Source organism: Podarcis liolepis (assembly GCF_965112155.1).
Source record: "Podarcis liolepis genome assembly, chromosome: 18".
NCBI lineage: Eukaryota > Metazoa > Chordata > Lepidosauria > Squamata > Lacertidae > Podarcis > Podarcis liolepis.
In genome coordinates this window covers 9122217-9137487 of record NC_139572.1, presented here as the reverse complement: position 1 = coordinate 9137487, position 15271 = coordinate 9122217, and the positions used below count along the sequence as shown (strand labels likewise).

The window sequence follows — 15271 nt, the reverse complement described above, 5'->3', positions numbered from 1 at the left end:
TGACAACACTACGCTCTATTTCTCCTTCACATCTGCAGGGGAGGCAGTGGAAGTGCTGGACTTCCTTGGTCTTGCCTTGGTAATGGATTTCAAGTGGGGTTTAGGCCTGGTTTTGGCACAGAAACTGCTTTGGTCGTCCAGTATGGTGACCTCTGTTGAGAGAGAGAAACATATCCCTGTTAATTCTACTCAACGTCTCACCGGCTTTCGGTACCATTGACCATGGTATCCTTCTGGTGTGACTCTCCGAGTGAGGGGTGGGTGGCAGCGCTTTGCGGTGGTTCCAGTCCTACTTGGATGGTCATTTCCAGACAGTGTTACTTGGGGAATGTTTTTCAGCTCTGGGAGCCTTGAATGTGGGGTTCCACAGGGCTGAATCCTATCCCCACATTGTTTAACATCTACATAAAACCGCTTTTCAGTCACGGCTTGGCTAAGGTCAGCTGCTACTCTTTGGAACAGGGAGCAGAGCTTAAGCCATACAGAAATTAAACTAACAGACTTAGGGAGATAACTTAAATTAATTTCTCAGTTTATTGATATACAAAACTTAGGAGAACGAAATGACATGAAGTATACTTGTAAATGACACAGCATACAAAAGATTTCCACCCATCTTACTGTTCATGTCAACAGGACTACACAAAACCTGGGCTACGAATGAACACAATCTCTTTCAGACGTGGAGAAGGAAGAACATGGATGAGCAGGTGTGTTTCCTTTATGTACTTCTGGACATAGGGAACATGGACTATTTTAAGAATCATATGTCCCCTTAATTTCTAGTTGTCAGGTGCTCCTTTGTGTTCAGATCAGGCCTCAGCACAATAATGTAGCACTTGGGAAGGAAGATGCAGCCCAGAAGCCCAGCGCTGGAGGCCAACATAGAGAAGATCTGCACGGCCACCATGTACTTGCCCTTGGTGCTCAGGTAGGTGGGCACAAAAGACACCCAAACACTGCAGAAGACCAGCATGCTGAAGGTGATCAGCTTGGCTTCGTTGAAGGAGCCAGGCAGCTTCCTGGCTAGGAAAGCCACCGTGAAGCAGGTGGCAGCCAAGTAGCCCAGGTAGCCGAGGGCAACGTAAAACATGGCCACAGACCCTTCGTTGCATTGCAGGATGATCTCTTCCACCTGGGAGCGCATGTCAGACTCTGGGAATGGGGGAGAAGAGCCCAGCCAGATGGTGCAGATGAGAACTTGCCCCCCAGAACAGGAGATGACAATGGAGTTGGCCAGACTCTTGCCCAGCCATCTCCTCACCCTGTTCCCGGGCTTTGTGGCCAGGAAGGCCAGCACCACCGTGATGGTCTTTGCCAAGACAGAAGAAACAGCAACTGAGAAGATGATGCTGAAGGCCGTTTGTCGGAGAAGGCAGGTCTCTTTCCTTGGGCGCCCGATGAAGAGGAAGGAGGACAGAAAGGAAAGCAGGAGGGAGACGAGGAGGATGTAGGAGAGGTCCCGGTTGTTGGCTTTGACTATGGGAGTTTCCTTGTATTTAATGAAGATTCCCAACACAATGCCTGCTGTTAAGGACAAGAAGAGGGCAACGGAAGCTAAAACAATTCCCAAATATTCTTCATAAGTCAGGAAAATGGTAATCTTGGGGACACATTGATCTCTGTCCTTGTTTGAATGGTGATCTTCTGGGCATTTGGTGCAATGTTCTGCATCTGGGGAAGAGAAAAAGAATGGCTGTAGCATCACTTACATCCCTAATGATCTGTGCTCGATTAACATTGTGATCTAGGATCAACTGAGAGGCAGTGACCACTCCACTTCTGTTAACTGCATTGTTTGGATCCTGCCTATTCCTCTTTGCCTGAACCTTTAAAATGCAGACATTGCTTCCATGCAATGTTCATAGCAGTGAGATCAGAACGGTCCATAGATTATATTGTAATAATTTTGACATGAAGTATTTATTTTTATTGTGCTTTTGCTGATAGCAATTTGCTGCTTTTCATCGTCTATCCATTATTTTTGATAAGTGTCAACATTATTTCCTTTTTGTGTGGCTTGGTCTAAAAAATCAAAAAGGAATGCTTTGCGGACATTCCTCTCACAGCTGCCCAGTTTGCACCCCAGATATTTCTTCCTTATGGTCATTCCTATCAACTCACTTCCTGGATGTAATAAAGGTGATTAATACTAAGGAAGTCAAGGAAGGATTCCCATTCCCCTATGTCTGCAGAATTCTCACAAAAAGTGTGTGAGACTGAATTTCTGTCCTGTGTTTACTCTCTCCAGGAATTTCTTCCCCCTTGGAATCACCCACCTTCCCGAGTGGAGAAGGTCCCTTCTGCACACTGAGCACAAGCATAGCAGCAAATGGGCTTTTCTTCTAGAACCACCTTGGCATATCCAGGTCGACATCTTTCTGTACACCTGGAACGAGGCACGGCCTAACCAGAAAGACAAGAAGGTGCAACCAAGAGGAACAGTTAGGAGTATTTGTGTGTATGTAATTCACTCAACGCGATCTCTATAGCATGGTGGTGATCCCTGACAACTGGTCTTGCCAGCTCAGGATGATGGGAGCTGTAGTCCAAAGACAGCTGGGGACCCAAGTTTGGGGAACCCTGATCTACCCCAAGATTTGCAGTTGTGGCCCCCAATGAATCATTCAGGAAATCATCACAGCTCTACATCAATCACATAGAGGTTGGGGAGGGGTCTGTCTGGCAGGGAATCCTGAGAGATCCCAGTTGCCGTTTCCAGCAGCCAAGATCCCCAGTTGCCTGCCATCTCCCCATTCCTTTAATGCGGTCAGTTCTCTTTAGCTGCAGAACATGATCTCTGGAATGCAGCCTAGACCCCTCATCAGGGTCCTTTCAACCCCCCGCTGACCATTGGGGTGACCGGAATATCTTGTGCTTTATATTTCGTTCAGTACAGCTGAGGTTTGAGCCACAGAACTCTGTTTCCTCTTCTCCATTTACCTGTTTCCCTTCTTAAAAGAACTTCTAAGCAAATGACAATGGGTCTGACATGTGATTCCCCCAAATTTCAGGATTCGAATAATCTCTCACACGGTTCATTCTCGTCTTTGTGTGTGTCAGAGAGAGAGAGAGAGAGAAAGAGCTTTGCTGTTCAATGACCAACTGAAAGGAGAGTTGGGTTTTGGGTTTTTTTTGCCAAATTGCCTTAATTCATTTTCCAAATTTCACCACATCAACCACAAATTAAGACAAATTTAATACCAGTGAGCTTACTCACAAATTTTAAAAAATATACAATAAATCAGTAATTATCATTTGTAAAATAAATTACTTTTCATCCTTCTGCATGTATGAAAGGTCAGTATCCTTTATTTGAGCATCCCAAATTCCCCCTCCTATCTCAGCTGCTGTACAAAGAAGGCGTGCTGGTTCCAGCTGTTACTGGACCGTCACCCTGACATGGTCATTCTGCAGTGGTTGTCAAGGAACAGCACAATCAGGATCTCCTAGCCCCCTCCCCCAATTATCCCCCATACCTTATTGAATTTCTTGTTCCACTCAATGGCTTCTGGGTTAATGGTGAACTTTATGCCAGCAGATGCTCCTCTCCTTATATTCCCAATTTTCACAAGGGCACGAGACTTATTGGGATAGATCGCCCAGTTCATAATATCGAAGTCCGCTGGCAGCTCCCAGTTCTCACCCAAGCACAGTCTGCCCCTGGAAGTATTCAGACACCGGATTTCTCTCAAGAAAGGGTGAAGCTGGAATGGCAGGGGAAAGCGCCAGCATTAAGAAACCGGGAAGCTACAACAGGCAATTAATCAAGCCAAAATGGGGAAAACACCAGGGCCAGGGGGGCTATCAGCAAAGTACTATAAGAAATTACAAGATTATTTGGCACAACCACGAAAAGATTTAAGATACTTAGATTACGCTGATTCTGAAAAAAGATACAGATCTATTATCAGTCAAAAATGATAGGCTGATTTCTCTATTAAATAATGACTATAAACTGTTTGCAGACCTATTGGCAAACGACATGAAAGTGCTATTAATGGATTTAATTCATCAGGACCAGGCTGGTTTTTTGCCAGGCCGCCAGATGAAGGAGAATATAAGGAATATAATTGATATAATAGAATATCTGGAGGTTAGAAATGATAAGCAAGCAGTGTTGATTTTTATAGACGCAGAGAAGGCCTTTGACCATTTTTTCATGGACTTCTACGAAGAAGACTATAGAGATGATGAAATTCAGAGAGTCATGACAGTGGTACCTCAGGTTAAGAACTTAAATTGTTCTGGAGGTCCATTCTTAACTTGACACTGTTCTTAACCTGAGGTACCACTTTAGCTAATAGGGCTTTACGCTGCCGCTGCGCGATTTCTGTTCTCATCCTGAAGCAAAGTTCTTAACCCCAGGTACTATTTCTGGGTTGCCAGAGTCTGTAACCTGAAGCATCTGTAACCCGAGGTACCACTGTACTTAGAGGAATTGACTCAATTTATTCTGACTAACAGGCTATGATGATAGTAAACAACATAATAACAGAAAAATTCAAAATAATGAAAGGGACAAGACAGGGATATCCTCAGTCACCATTATTATTTTAGTTTTAGAGACCCTGGCCAGAAGTAGAAGATCAGATGAAGAAATAAAAGGGAAAACATAGGTTAAAGGTAAAGGTAAAGGGACCCCTGACCATTAGGTCCAGTCGCGGCCAACTCTGGGGTTGTGGCATTCATCTCGCTTTATTGGCCGAGGGAGCCGGCGTACAGCTTCCGGGTCATGTGGCCAGAAGGACTAAGCCGCTTCTGGCGAACCTGAGCAGCACATGGAAACGCCGTTTACGTTCCCACCGGAGTGGTACCTATTTATTTACTTGCACTTTGACGCGCTTTCGAACTGCTAGGTTGGCAGGAGCAGGGACCGAGCAATGGGAGCTGACTCCGTCACGGGGATTTGAACCGCCAACCTTCTGATCTGCAAGTCCTAGGCTGTGTGGTTTAACCCACAGCGCCACCCACGTCCCAACATTAGGTTACAAAGCATATAAACTCAAGGCATTTGCAGATGACCATGTGGTAACTGTAGAAGACCCCATGGCTAGCCAACCAAGGTCTTGAACAGATTCTCAAGTTTGGAGAAGTAGCAGGTTTTAAACTAAATAAAGGTAGAACGAAGGTATTGGTGTAAAATGTGACAGAGCAATATAAAAAAGACAAAAAACGGAACTGATGATTGAGAAGAAAGTTTAATATTTAGGAGTATGGATAACAGCTACGAACATAAATATTTTTAAGAATAACTATACAGGAGCTTGGAAAGAAATGAAAAAAAACTTAAATTTTATATATATATATATATATATATATATATATATATATATATATATATATATTTGCTTTCGTAGATTTTCACGGGTACAGGAATGCAGGTTTTGGTGTCTTCAAATAGAGATATCTGGAGGGTGGCAGCACGACAACAGGACTTTTCTGTGGTGGCTCCTCGCTTGGGGGATGTTCTCCCAGAGAGGCTCCCTAGACACCTTTGTGACAAATCTTTAGGTGCCAGGCGAGAAAGTTATTCTGTAACCAGGATTTGGGTGGATTAAACCATCTCTGGGCTTTTTAATGTGCTTTTGGTTTGCTTGTTTTCTTTCTTTCGTTTGCTTTTTCTATTCTCATTTTGTATTTTTATTCTGCAAACCACCCTGTGATCTTCAGAACAAAGTTGATATATAAACAAAATAATACTAATATTATCACTACAGTCCCTCCAAAAGTCCAAATGGCACCCAGTTGAGAGGTGCTGGAGCTGAGTTCCAGCGAGTTCCCCCTGAAGAAAGCCCTGGGTATAAATAGCAAAATGATCGTTATGGGATGGGACATCCCTATTTTCATCGGAGACATGTTGGAAGGTAAGCTACTATTAGTAATAGTAACTATGATATTTTACAGGTCTATCCCCAGTCAAGATCAGCATCTGTGTGGACTGCAGTTTGCAAAAGGGGGAAGGAAATACCTGCCACGGCTGTAGCCTTTGGGGTCCCCATTGCTCTCCTTCCTCCACCATCAGCCTCCTCTGGGATCTCGATGAAAGCGAAGCATGCAAGGCCTGAGCCACAGCTTGAACATTGATGTAAGTGCCATAGCTGTCATAAGACAGGACTATCTCATGCTCCCCTTGGAGCAATGGCTGCAGTTTCTCCTCCTCTCTGCATCTTATCCTGCCTTTCACGGACAGCAGATGCTTTGAATATGAACACTGAAATGCTTGATTGAAATAATCCCCAAAATTGGTCTGCAATCTATATTTGCCCCCTTTGCTGCTCCTTATTCCAGTCTCAATTGCAAAGAACAGAGAACCATGGAGGTGCTGGAATAGATTTGGAGGGATGTAAAAGCCAATTCTGTTTTCTAGCAAAGCTGTTGTGATCCAGACTTTCGCCCCTATTTCCTTCTTATAAATATTGTTTATTGCCATGAGTATTATGATAACATGTGCATTGGTTATATAGGAAACAAATACCCCAACTTGTCTCCATAGGAAAAATGGTTCCCCAGGCCTGATAAATTGATCCATATCACTTTCTGGTACTCTTTTTGATAAAGCAATGCAGATCCCTTTGCTGAGCATCAGAGGTTTCACAGCGCTCACAAATCTTTCTCCACTGTCATTGTCTGGAGTGAAGAGGCCAATCCACGTCCATCCAAAATACAGGAGCAATTCAACAATCCCCTGGTACTGACTTTCCTCTTTGGGACTCATCCGGTAGACAAAAGGGAACAGGGTTTTACCTTCGAGAAACTGGGCAGTGAAGCCATGACTGATCTAGCAAGGAAAGCAAAAGATCAGCAATTTACTTGACTTTCAGCATAACAGATATTTAATTATCTGAAATGACCGATATCTAAATCTCTGCTGGCTGAGGCTGATGGGAGTTTTAGTCTGAAACATCTGGAGGTGACAAGTTGGTGAAGGCTCAGTTTTGAAAAAGGGATGTAGGATCCATAGCTCAGGATTTTCCCATTTTTTAAAATATCCCCACTTGACCCCTCCAAAGAGAAAATAGAATCTTATGCAGTTGAAATCCACTGTGCTTCCATGTTCTCCCACTACTTACCTGTGGGATTTTGTAGATGCCTGACAAGGCTGAAATCACTTTTGAGATGACAGTACTGCCTCTTTCAAGAACAGCCAGCAGGTGATTCTGTTCTCCACAGTGATAATTGGGAATATTGCATCCACTGCCTGCAAGCAGCTCTAGCATGGCGTCTGAAGTCATCTTTGCATCTAAATAGTTCTCATAGATGTTGTAGCCCAGGGTGATGTTGGGTAAGAGACTGAGATCCTGGTTGATCTCTTGGATGGTGAAGAGGAAAGACAACATGTACCAGAAGAACCTAGTTAACTCCCTGCAATAAAATAATCCTTTAAAAAGAGTGAAACTGATATTCATATTAATGGGAGGAAGGAAACATTATATGATCCACAGATATTAGTATATTATTCATTCATTCATTCATTCATTCATTCATTCATTCATTTATCCACAAAAATTTGGAGACCGCTGCTCCATGACAGGAGCTATGATTCAAACAGCACACAGAGCTGTTTAACAGTGGAACAGACTCCCTCCGAAGGTGACCATGTGTCATGGATGCTTCAGGTGAGATTCCTCCAGGTCCCTTCCATCTCTACAACTCTGTGATTCTTTTCTACTGTGGTTCTATGAGTAGGAAATGAAGGCGGCCCTCAAAATTTGAGATATACGGGGAAGCTGCTCCATAGGCTGCTTTTGCTGCAGTGGTCTTTGGTGCCTTCCAAGGGGCAAGACTACAGGTAGATAAGAGACAATTTTATTGAAACAGGGGAAGCACCAAATACCTCAGTCCCCTTTTAGTTACAAATGAGGCCTGGTGGCTTTCAGGTTTGAGTGTGTGGTAAAATTTATAATTTTGCCCATATTTTGGATCACTGACTCCACCAATGAGGACACCCCCTGGTCTGTATTATTTTACATAATCATTTTATTTGCAGCATACCACTCCTGTTCTTCGCCCATAAAAATCCAGCCATTTTCAGGAGTTTCTTAAAACGCTTCCTACGTCGGCTCCTAATGCTCCCCCTGTGCGTAAGCAACGCAGCCATGCGACTAGAATTGAAGATCGCATCCTTAGAAACTTGCCTGTGGAAGCAAGTCTTCAATTATTGGTTATCATTGTGGCATAGATTACCAGACCATTACCTTGTCCAATGCTTATGGCGAGATGAATTCTCCAGCCTTTGGACTAGTAGAATTTATGCCAAACTCCTGAGCTATGGAATCTCTCCCTTAGATTCCCTAAAACTAGATCAAATCACTGCTCAAAGACTGATCCGCCAAAGACTGGATGACATCGATTTACAGCGAAATTATATGCTGGGGGGAGGTGTTTGTTCGCCCCAGAACATTGGTATCACTTTAACTTCCATCATACCTCTCCTCCCTTTCGACTGTTGCCCATAGACTGGCCTTCACCAAAGCGAGGTTTAACGTTTTTCCCTCCAATGTCCTGAGACATAGATTCTCAAAGGGCCAAGCCTCCGCCATGTGCGAATGTGATAAGGAGACGCCGGAGTCGCTTCAGCACATTATGTTCACTTGCCCCTTATTCAAGGTGCCACGGGCAAATTTGTTGGGATCAATCATACAGAAACTAGAGGGTACCCCACCAAAATTCCACCTTGCCCAAATCTTGCAGGATAAGGATACCCATACGACCCTGAAAGTGGCTAGGTTCCTGGTCGCTGTCCTTACCCAAAAGCGTTGCCAAGGAGCACCACAAGCTAATTAAGGCGTAGTATGCCATTCCATCTTATAGTATTTTAATGTTATAGTAGTGTTTTAGCGGCTGTTTTTTCCCACGTGCACAAGCTGTTATTTATGTCTTGTTTTTATCTGTATGGGCCTACGGCCGTTATAAATTATTATTATATTAAAACGCTTCTAATTTTTTTTAAAAAAATGACAGAAAGGGGAAAGTGCTGGGACTGGAGGAGAAAACCTTTAATGTAGCTGAGACAGATTTCTCCATGATGGGCTGTAGGTCTCCCATTGCATTGTGTAAAGAGAACTGTGACAAGGTTGTTCACAAATGATCCCAATAGAATAAACATAAAATAATCTTAGCAGTTTGGAAATTGCTTGAGTTTCATGCCACCCTCTGGCTTAGGAAGAAACGTCAAACACCTCAATACTTTGAAATGAGGCCAGTTGTGTGTGGTCAAAAAAGGAATGATTCCTTTTCACATTTTAGAGATCTAAGTCCACTTACAAGGAATTCCCCTGACATATTATTTTATTTATCCTTTCAATTAAATCACATCTTTCCTGCTCTTCAGCTACCAAAGGTCCCCAAGAGGCTCTTAAAATTCCATTTGCAAAATTGTAGCATTCCTTAATGACAGTTTATGAATTGTCCAAATGGAATAATATTGAATGAAACATTTTAGCCGTGGAAATTGCCTGAGTTTCATGGCATCCTGCAGGTGGGGAAATTCAGTGCATCCTTTTGAACCCTGACCAGATTCACTGGCATCCTTGCATTCTATTAAAAGCAACACAGACGCATAGGAACAGGATTGTTTTACTTAGAAAGACAGAGGGAAGAAGGATATAAGAGAGGTTTTTTACTGGACCCCCCCAGTTCCCATCACCCCCAGCCAGCAAGAGCAATGATCAGGGCAGGGCAGTCTTGCAACATCAGCCCTTGGCTCCCCAGCCCTGAAATAGGGGCTCTTTCCTATTGCAACCATTACAAGGACTGGAGGACCGTGAAACCCATCCGCATATGATTTTACATACACTTCATTCCTGGCGAAGGGTGTCTGAGTAAAGCTGTATGGAGTCGTCTCAAGAAGGCGTATTGGAGAGATGATCCCACTGATGAGGAAGTGTCCCGGCCGGTAGTAATTGCGAGCATCCGTTTCATCCCTGACTAGATTCAAGGGGCATTTCGCCTTGTGGTTCCCGCAGACTCCAAAGGGCATCATGAGCAGCAGAAGCAGGAATCTCATTCTGGCTCTGCCTCCTCCTCCTCTTACCTGCCAAGGAGGCATAGCAGAAGAACCCAAAGACTCTTGCAAGACCAAACTGCCTGGGCTTTCCCAATCTGGGTGGTTTTCAACTCTACCTTCGGAACTAGGAAGCACAAGGCAGGCACACCCCTCTTTCGCCAGCTCTGCATCTTGACTCAGTCTGTCTCCAACACAGGAAAAATTCTCTGCACCAACTTTTTCTTTCCCAGTTACAGTTCAGTTAATATTGCCATGCTGTTGTTGCTTCCCGAGGCTCATGCAATTTCCAGAAATATCTCCTGAGCTTTTAGAAGATGAGATCACTATAATTTCGACTATTCTAAGTGGAATAAGTTTCAGCACAATAACTTTCTGGAGTCTTGAATGGCTCAAGCGGCAGGTGCAGAACTGGAGAAAAACATGTTGGACAGAAGTCAAGGGGTGTGCTTGGAAGTTGGAAGTTTGGCCTGAACTTTGCTCACAAGCACCAAAGAAGGAGCTGGATCCAACCATGGACTCTCCTTCCTTGGAGGTTCTTAAGCAGAGTTTGGATGGCCATCTGTTGGGATTCTTTAGCTGAGATTCCTGCATTGCAGAGGGTTAGACTAGAGGACCTTGGGGTCCCTTTCCAAGTCTCCCATTCTATGATTCATTGGAGGCTTTTAAGAAGAGGTGGGAGAGTCAGGGATGGACAACAGCCAGATGAAGGAGTCCCAGCCTTGTATCCCAGGCATCCTAAGCCCTTTCAAAAGGTGGGAGTTGGGGGGGCATTATTGGCTTGTTGTTTTTATTTTGATTATATATGTTGTGGTTTTATATTTTGTTTTTTTATATAAATTTTTTTATTGGTTTTACAATTTTTTTAAGACAATACAAACATATAAAAAGACATGCAAACACGTATAGTTTCATAACCTTTTTTCCTAAAACCTTGTTTCTCAGACTCCCCCATACCTCCCCTTTCTGCATCCCGATGTCCAAAAATTTTAGCAACTTCTAATTGTTTCTCTCAAGCCTCTGTCCTCTCAATCTTTCCTTCAGTCTAATCTTATATCACTGTAACCCTTTCTTTCTCAAAACCTCGACATTCTAACATTCATCAAGTTTGTAATAGTCCTTAAGATAGATTTTAAACTTCTTCCATTCTTCTTCCGCCGTCTCTTTTCCCTGGTCACGGATTCTGCCAGTCATCTCGGCCAATGTCATGCAGTCCATCACTTTCATCTGCCATTCTTCCAGAGTGGGTAGATCTTGTGTCTTCCAATACTTTGCGATAAGTATTCTTGCTGCTGTGGTAGCATACATAAAGAAAGTTCTATCTTTCTTTGACACCAATTGGCTGACAATGCCCAAGAGAAAGGCCTCTGGTTTCTTAGGGAAAGTACATTAAAGTACCTTTTTCATTTCATTATATATCGTTTCCCAGAAAGCCTTAATCTTCGGGCACGTCCACCAAAGGTGGTAGAAAGTACCTTCAGTTTCTTTACATTTCCAACACTTATTATCAGGCAAATGATAGATTTTTGCTAGCTTGACTGGGGTCATGTACCACCTATAGATCATTTTCATAATGTTTTCCTTTAAGGCATTACATGCCGTAAATTTAATACCGGTGTTCCACAACCATTCCCAGTCAGCGAACATAATGTTATGACCAATGTCTTGTGCCCGCTTAATCATAGCTGATTTAACAGTTTCATCTTGTGTATTCCATTTCAGCAGCAAATTATACATTCTTGACAAATTCTTAGTATTGGGTTCTAACAGTTCAGTCTCTAATTTTGATTTTTCCACCTGGAAGCCAATTATCCTGTCCTGTTTGTAAACCTCCATTATTTGGTAATATTGAAGCCAGTCTTGTACTTTAGGTTTCAATTTCTCATGACTTTGTAATTTCAATTTATCTCCATCCTGTTCCAAAATTTCCCAATACTTTGGCCATCCGACCTCCATATTGAGTTTCTTCAGTGCCTTAGCCTCCAAGGGTGACAACCATCTAGGGGTTTTGTTTTCCAACAAGTCTTTATATCTTATCCAAACATTAAACAACGCTTTTCTGACAATGTGATTTTTAAAGGCCCTATGCACTTTGATTTTATCATACCATAGATATGCATGCCAACCAAATGTATTATTAAAACCTTCTAAATCCAAGATATCTGTGTTCTCGAGGAGCATCCACTCTTTCAGCCAGCAAAACGCTGCTGCTTCATAGTAAAGTTTTAAGTCCGGCAGGGCAAATCCCCCTCTTTCTTTAGCATCTGTAAGTACTTTAAATTTTATTCTGGGCTTTTTGCCCTGCCAAACAAATCTCGCAATGTCTTTCTGCCACCTCTGGCAGAAAGAGGTGTGGTTTTATATTTTGAACCGCCTTGAGACCTCAAGGGGTAGGGCGATATATAGATTCAGTACATCAATAAATAAAGGATGGGCAATAGCCAGATGAAGGAGTCCCAGCCTTGTATCCCAGGCATCCTAAGCCCTTTTAAAATGTGGGGTTGTTTTTATTTTGATTATATAAGTTGTGGTTTTATATTTTGAACCGCCTTGAGACCTCCAGGGGTAGGGCGATATATAGGTTCAGTACATCAATAAATAAAGGAATAAATATGAATAAATAAAAATCAATCAAGGGAGAATGCTGAGAAATGCCATCCTCAGTGCTGTCAACGGGACACATGGCGGTGGGATCTTGTTTCTTGGCGGCTGCTAGAGACAGAGACTGGTGGAGCCTGCGATGGGGAGGGATTTCTCAAGCCCACCCTCCGGCCGCTTTGGGTGGGTCTGGGCTGCTTGATTCCTGCCGCTCTCTTCTGGTTCTCCCCCTGAAGGGAAGTAGCGCCTTGGTGGCTTCGAAGCAACTTCAAGTGAATTTCCACCCCATCTTTGAAAGGCTTCTCCAACAGAGGGAAGCTCTCTGGATTTGGTGGAGGGGAGAAATGTTGCTCTGAACTTTCGACTCTCCCTTCCCCTTCGACATGTTCTGCGGAAGGGGAGCTTCTGTTGCACATGGAGCCAACTTGCTCCTCGTCTTTGAGCAGAAACTTCTCTACTCATAAACAAATTGTCTGTGCACAAGCCAGGCTACTATTCTAGCAGCTTTATTATTCTTTATCAATTTATTTATTCTTATTTATTTATCCACTTCTTTAATCTGATTCATAACATCCAGCAGCACTTGACTAGGCCAATAACCCCTAAAGCACTTTATTTTAAGATAAGCAGGACATTCAGAAAAAAGTTTACAAAGTTACTTCAGAACATTAAAAAAGTGAAAATAACAAAACGGACTGAAATTGTATCAGCTTCCTAAGAATCTGGGTGGATGCTATATTTATTAAATTTATTTTTTTTAAAAAAATATATTATTAAGTTTCCATAGATATTCCAAAACACTTAATTTTATAATGAATGATTTTAGAGTGTTGTTTGTGCTGTACTTTTGTACTGTTTATTGTTGTTAGCCACCCTGAGCCCGGCTTCGGCTGGGGAGGGCGGGATATAAATAAAATTTATTATTATTATTATTATTGCCTACCTACCAGAGTTTTTTAAAAAACAACTAAATACAGAATGCTTCTTGACTCCCCATCCCTCTTGATGTTTGTTTTATTACTCCTTTTTATCACCTGTTTTAAAAAACATGTTTATATTATCTAAGCCCCGAAGTCGTATATCAGTAATCCTCTGGTTATATTTCAAATCCTGCCTTTGACTTCATGTCTGGATGTTAGTATGACAGATAATATAACAGTGGTCTCCATTCTTCCTTGAACAATTCTTCCTTATGTCCTCTTAGTTTAGCAGGGAATTTCTCCCTTTCCGCATCTTCCACCAGCTTCATCAGCCATTCCTCCTTGGTGGGGAATTCTCCTTCTTTCCACTTCCGTGTCTATAAAGTCCTGGCTCTTGTGGTTGCATTCAGAAAACCTAACGAACCACCGGCCAGTTTCTCATCTCCCTTTCCTGAGGAATGTTCTGGAGCGAGCGGCCGCAGACCAGATCCAGGCGCTTTGGAAAGAAACTGATTTTCTGGATCCGTTTCCAGTGGGGTTTAGGCCATGGGACAAAGAAGCAGCCCAGCAGGCTGGGAAGTGCTGGGACTGCGCCGTCCTTTGGGCCGAGTCCTGTTCTCCAGGCCGGACTGCTGACTGCGGAGTCACTCTGGCATGGGACTGGGCAGCCATTCTGTCTCTGCCTTCTCTGTCAGGTTTCAGTCAGAGTCAGTCTGCCTCAGTTGTGAGCAGTGTGTCATCTCCGTCAAACTGTTTGGAACCATGTTGTTTAGGAAGAAGTTTATTTTAACTCAGTAAAGTCAATTAAAAACTCTGCATTAGTAGTTTACGCTGCGCGTCAGTTTAGGTCTGACGTCGTTTCCAGACGGTGTTAGTTGGGGAACGCTTTTCAGCTCCGGGAGCCTTGAATGTGGGGTTTACAGGGCTCGATCCTATCCACAGGGCACTGGCTCCCGGTGGAGTACAGGATAATAATAATAATAATAATAATAATAATAATAATAATAATAATAATTTATACCCCGCAAATCTGGCTGGGCTTCCCCAGCCACTCTGGGCAGCTTCCAAAAAAATATTAAAATACTGTAATACATCAAACATTAAAAGCTTCCCTAAACAGGGCTGCCTTCAGATGTCTTCTAAAAATCTGGTAGTTGAATAATAATAATATGTAGGATAAGGTTAGGATGCTGGCTTAACCTTTAAAGCCCTATAGGGCCTAGGTCCCTCGTATCTACGGGGCCCCCTCTCCTGGTATGTCCCATGGAGGACCTTATGGTCTTCAAACAAAAACATCTTGGAGGTCCCGGGCCACAGGGAGGTTAGGCTGGCCTCAACCAGAGCCAGGGCTTTTTCGGCTGTGGCCCCGATCTGGTGGAACGCTCTGTCCCAAGAGACCAGGGCCCTGCGGGACTTGACATCTTTCCGCAGGGCCTGCAAGACGGAGCTGTTCAGCCAGCGCACAGTCGGACCCCCTCCTTTGGTCATCCCCGCAGACCTGTAGCCCAATGGTTGCCATTAATTTGATTTTGAATTGATTTTAGAATGAATTGATTTTAGAATTCTGTGTTACTTTTATTGTTAGCCACTCTTAGCCCGGCTTCGGCTGGGGAGGGTGGGATATAAATAAAATTTTCTTTTTCTCCTTCTTCTTCTTCTTCTTCTTCTTCTTCTTCTTCTTCTTCTTCTCCCCCCCCCCACATTGTTTAACATCTACATGAAGCCACTGGGTGCGGTTATCCGGAGG

At 43.2% G+C, this 15271-nt stretch overlaps 2 protein-coding genes and 1 long non-coding RNA gene across 10 annotated transcripts in view; 1 reads left to right on the top strand and 2 right to left on the bottom strand.

Moving 5' to 3' along the window:
* Window positions 1-15271, bottom strand: part of LOC310697399 (uncharacterized protein) — a 164697-nt gene that overhangs the window by 22914 nt on the left and 126512 nt on the right. The gene's annotated exons all lie outside the window — the stretch shown is intronic.
* LOC310697602 overlaps window positions 1-15271 on the top strand; it is a 37395-nt gene that overhangs the window by 8657 nt on the left and 13467 nt on the right. The window contains exon 3 of the long non-coding RNA XR_014521088.1: window positions 5908-6088. This is a non-coding gene — a long non-coding RNA (uncharacterized lncRNA). The remainder of the gene's footprint in view (window positions 1-5907; window positions 6089-15271) is intronic.
* Window positions 776-10831, bottom strand: LOC310697576 (vomeronasal type-2 receptor 26-like; the record flags this gene model as incomplete). Of its 2 annotated transcripts, XM_083484303.1 has the most annotated exons (6): window positions 9798-10831; window positions 7074-7365; window positions 5972-6781; window positions 3480-3707; window positions 2280-2406; window positions 776-1674 (listed from the first exon to the last, which is right to left on the bottom strand). In XM_083484303.1, the coding sequence occupies exons 1-6, from the start codon at window positions 10049-10051 to the stop codon at window positions 776-778; spliced, it is 2610 nt and encodes an 869-aa protein (XP_083340429.1). In that variant the 5' UTR covers window positions 10052-10831. The 2 variants fall into 2 exon arrangements, 1 of the variants encoding a protein (XP_083340429.1); XR_014521050.1 differs by lacking the exons at window positions 776-1674; window positions 2280-2406; window positions 3480-3707; window positions 5972-6781; window positions 7074-7365 and adding an exon at window positions 7537-7679 and having other exon boundaries at window positions 9798-9883.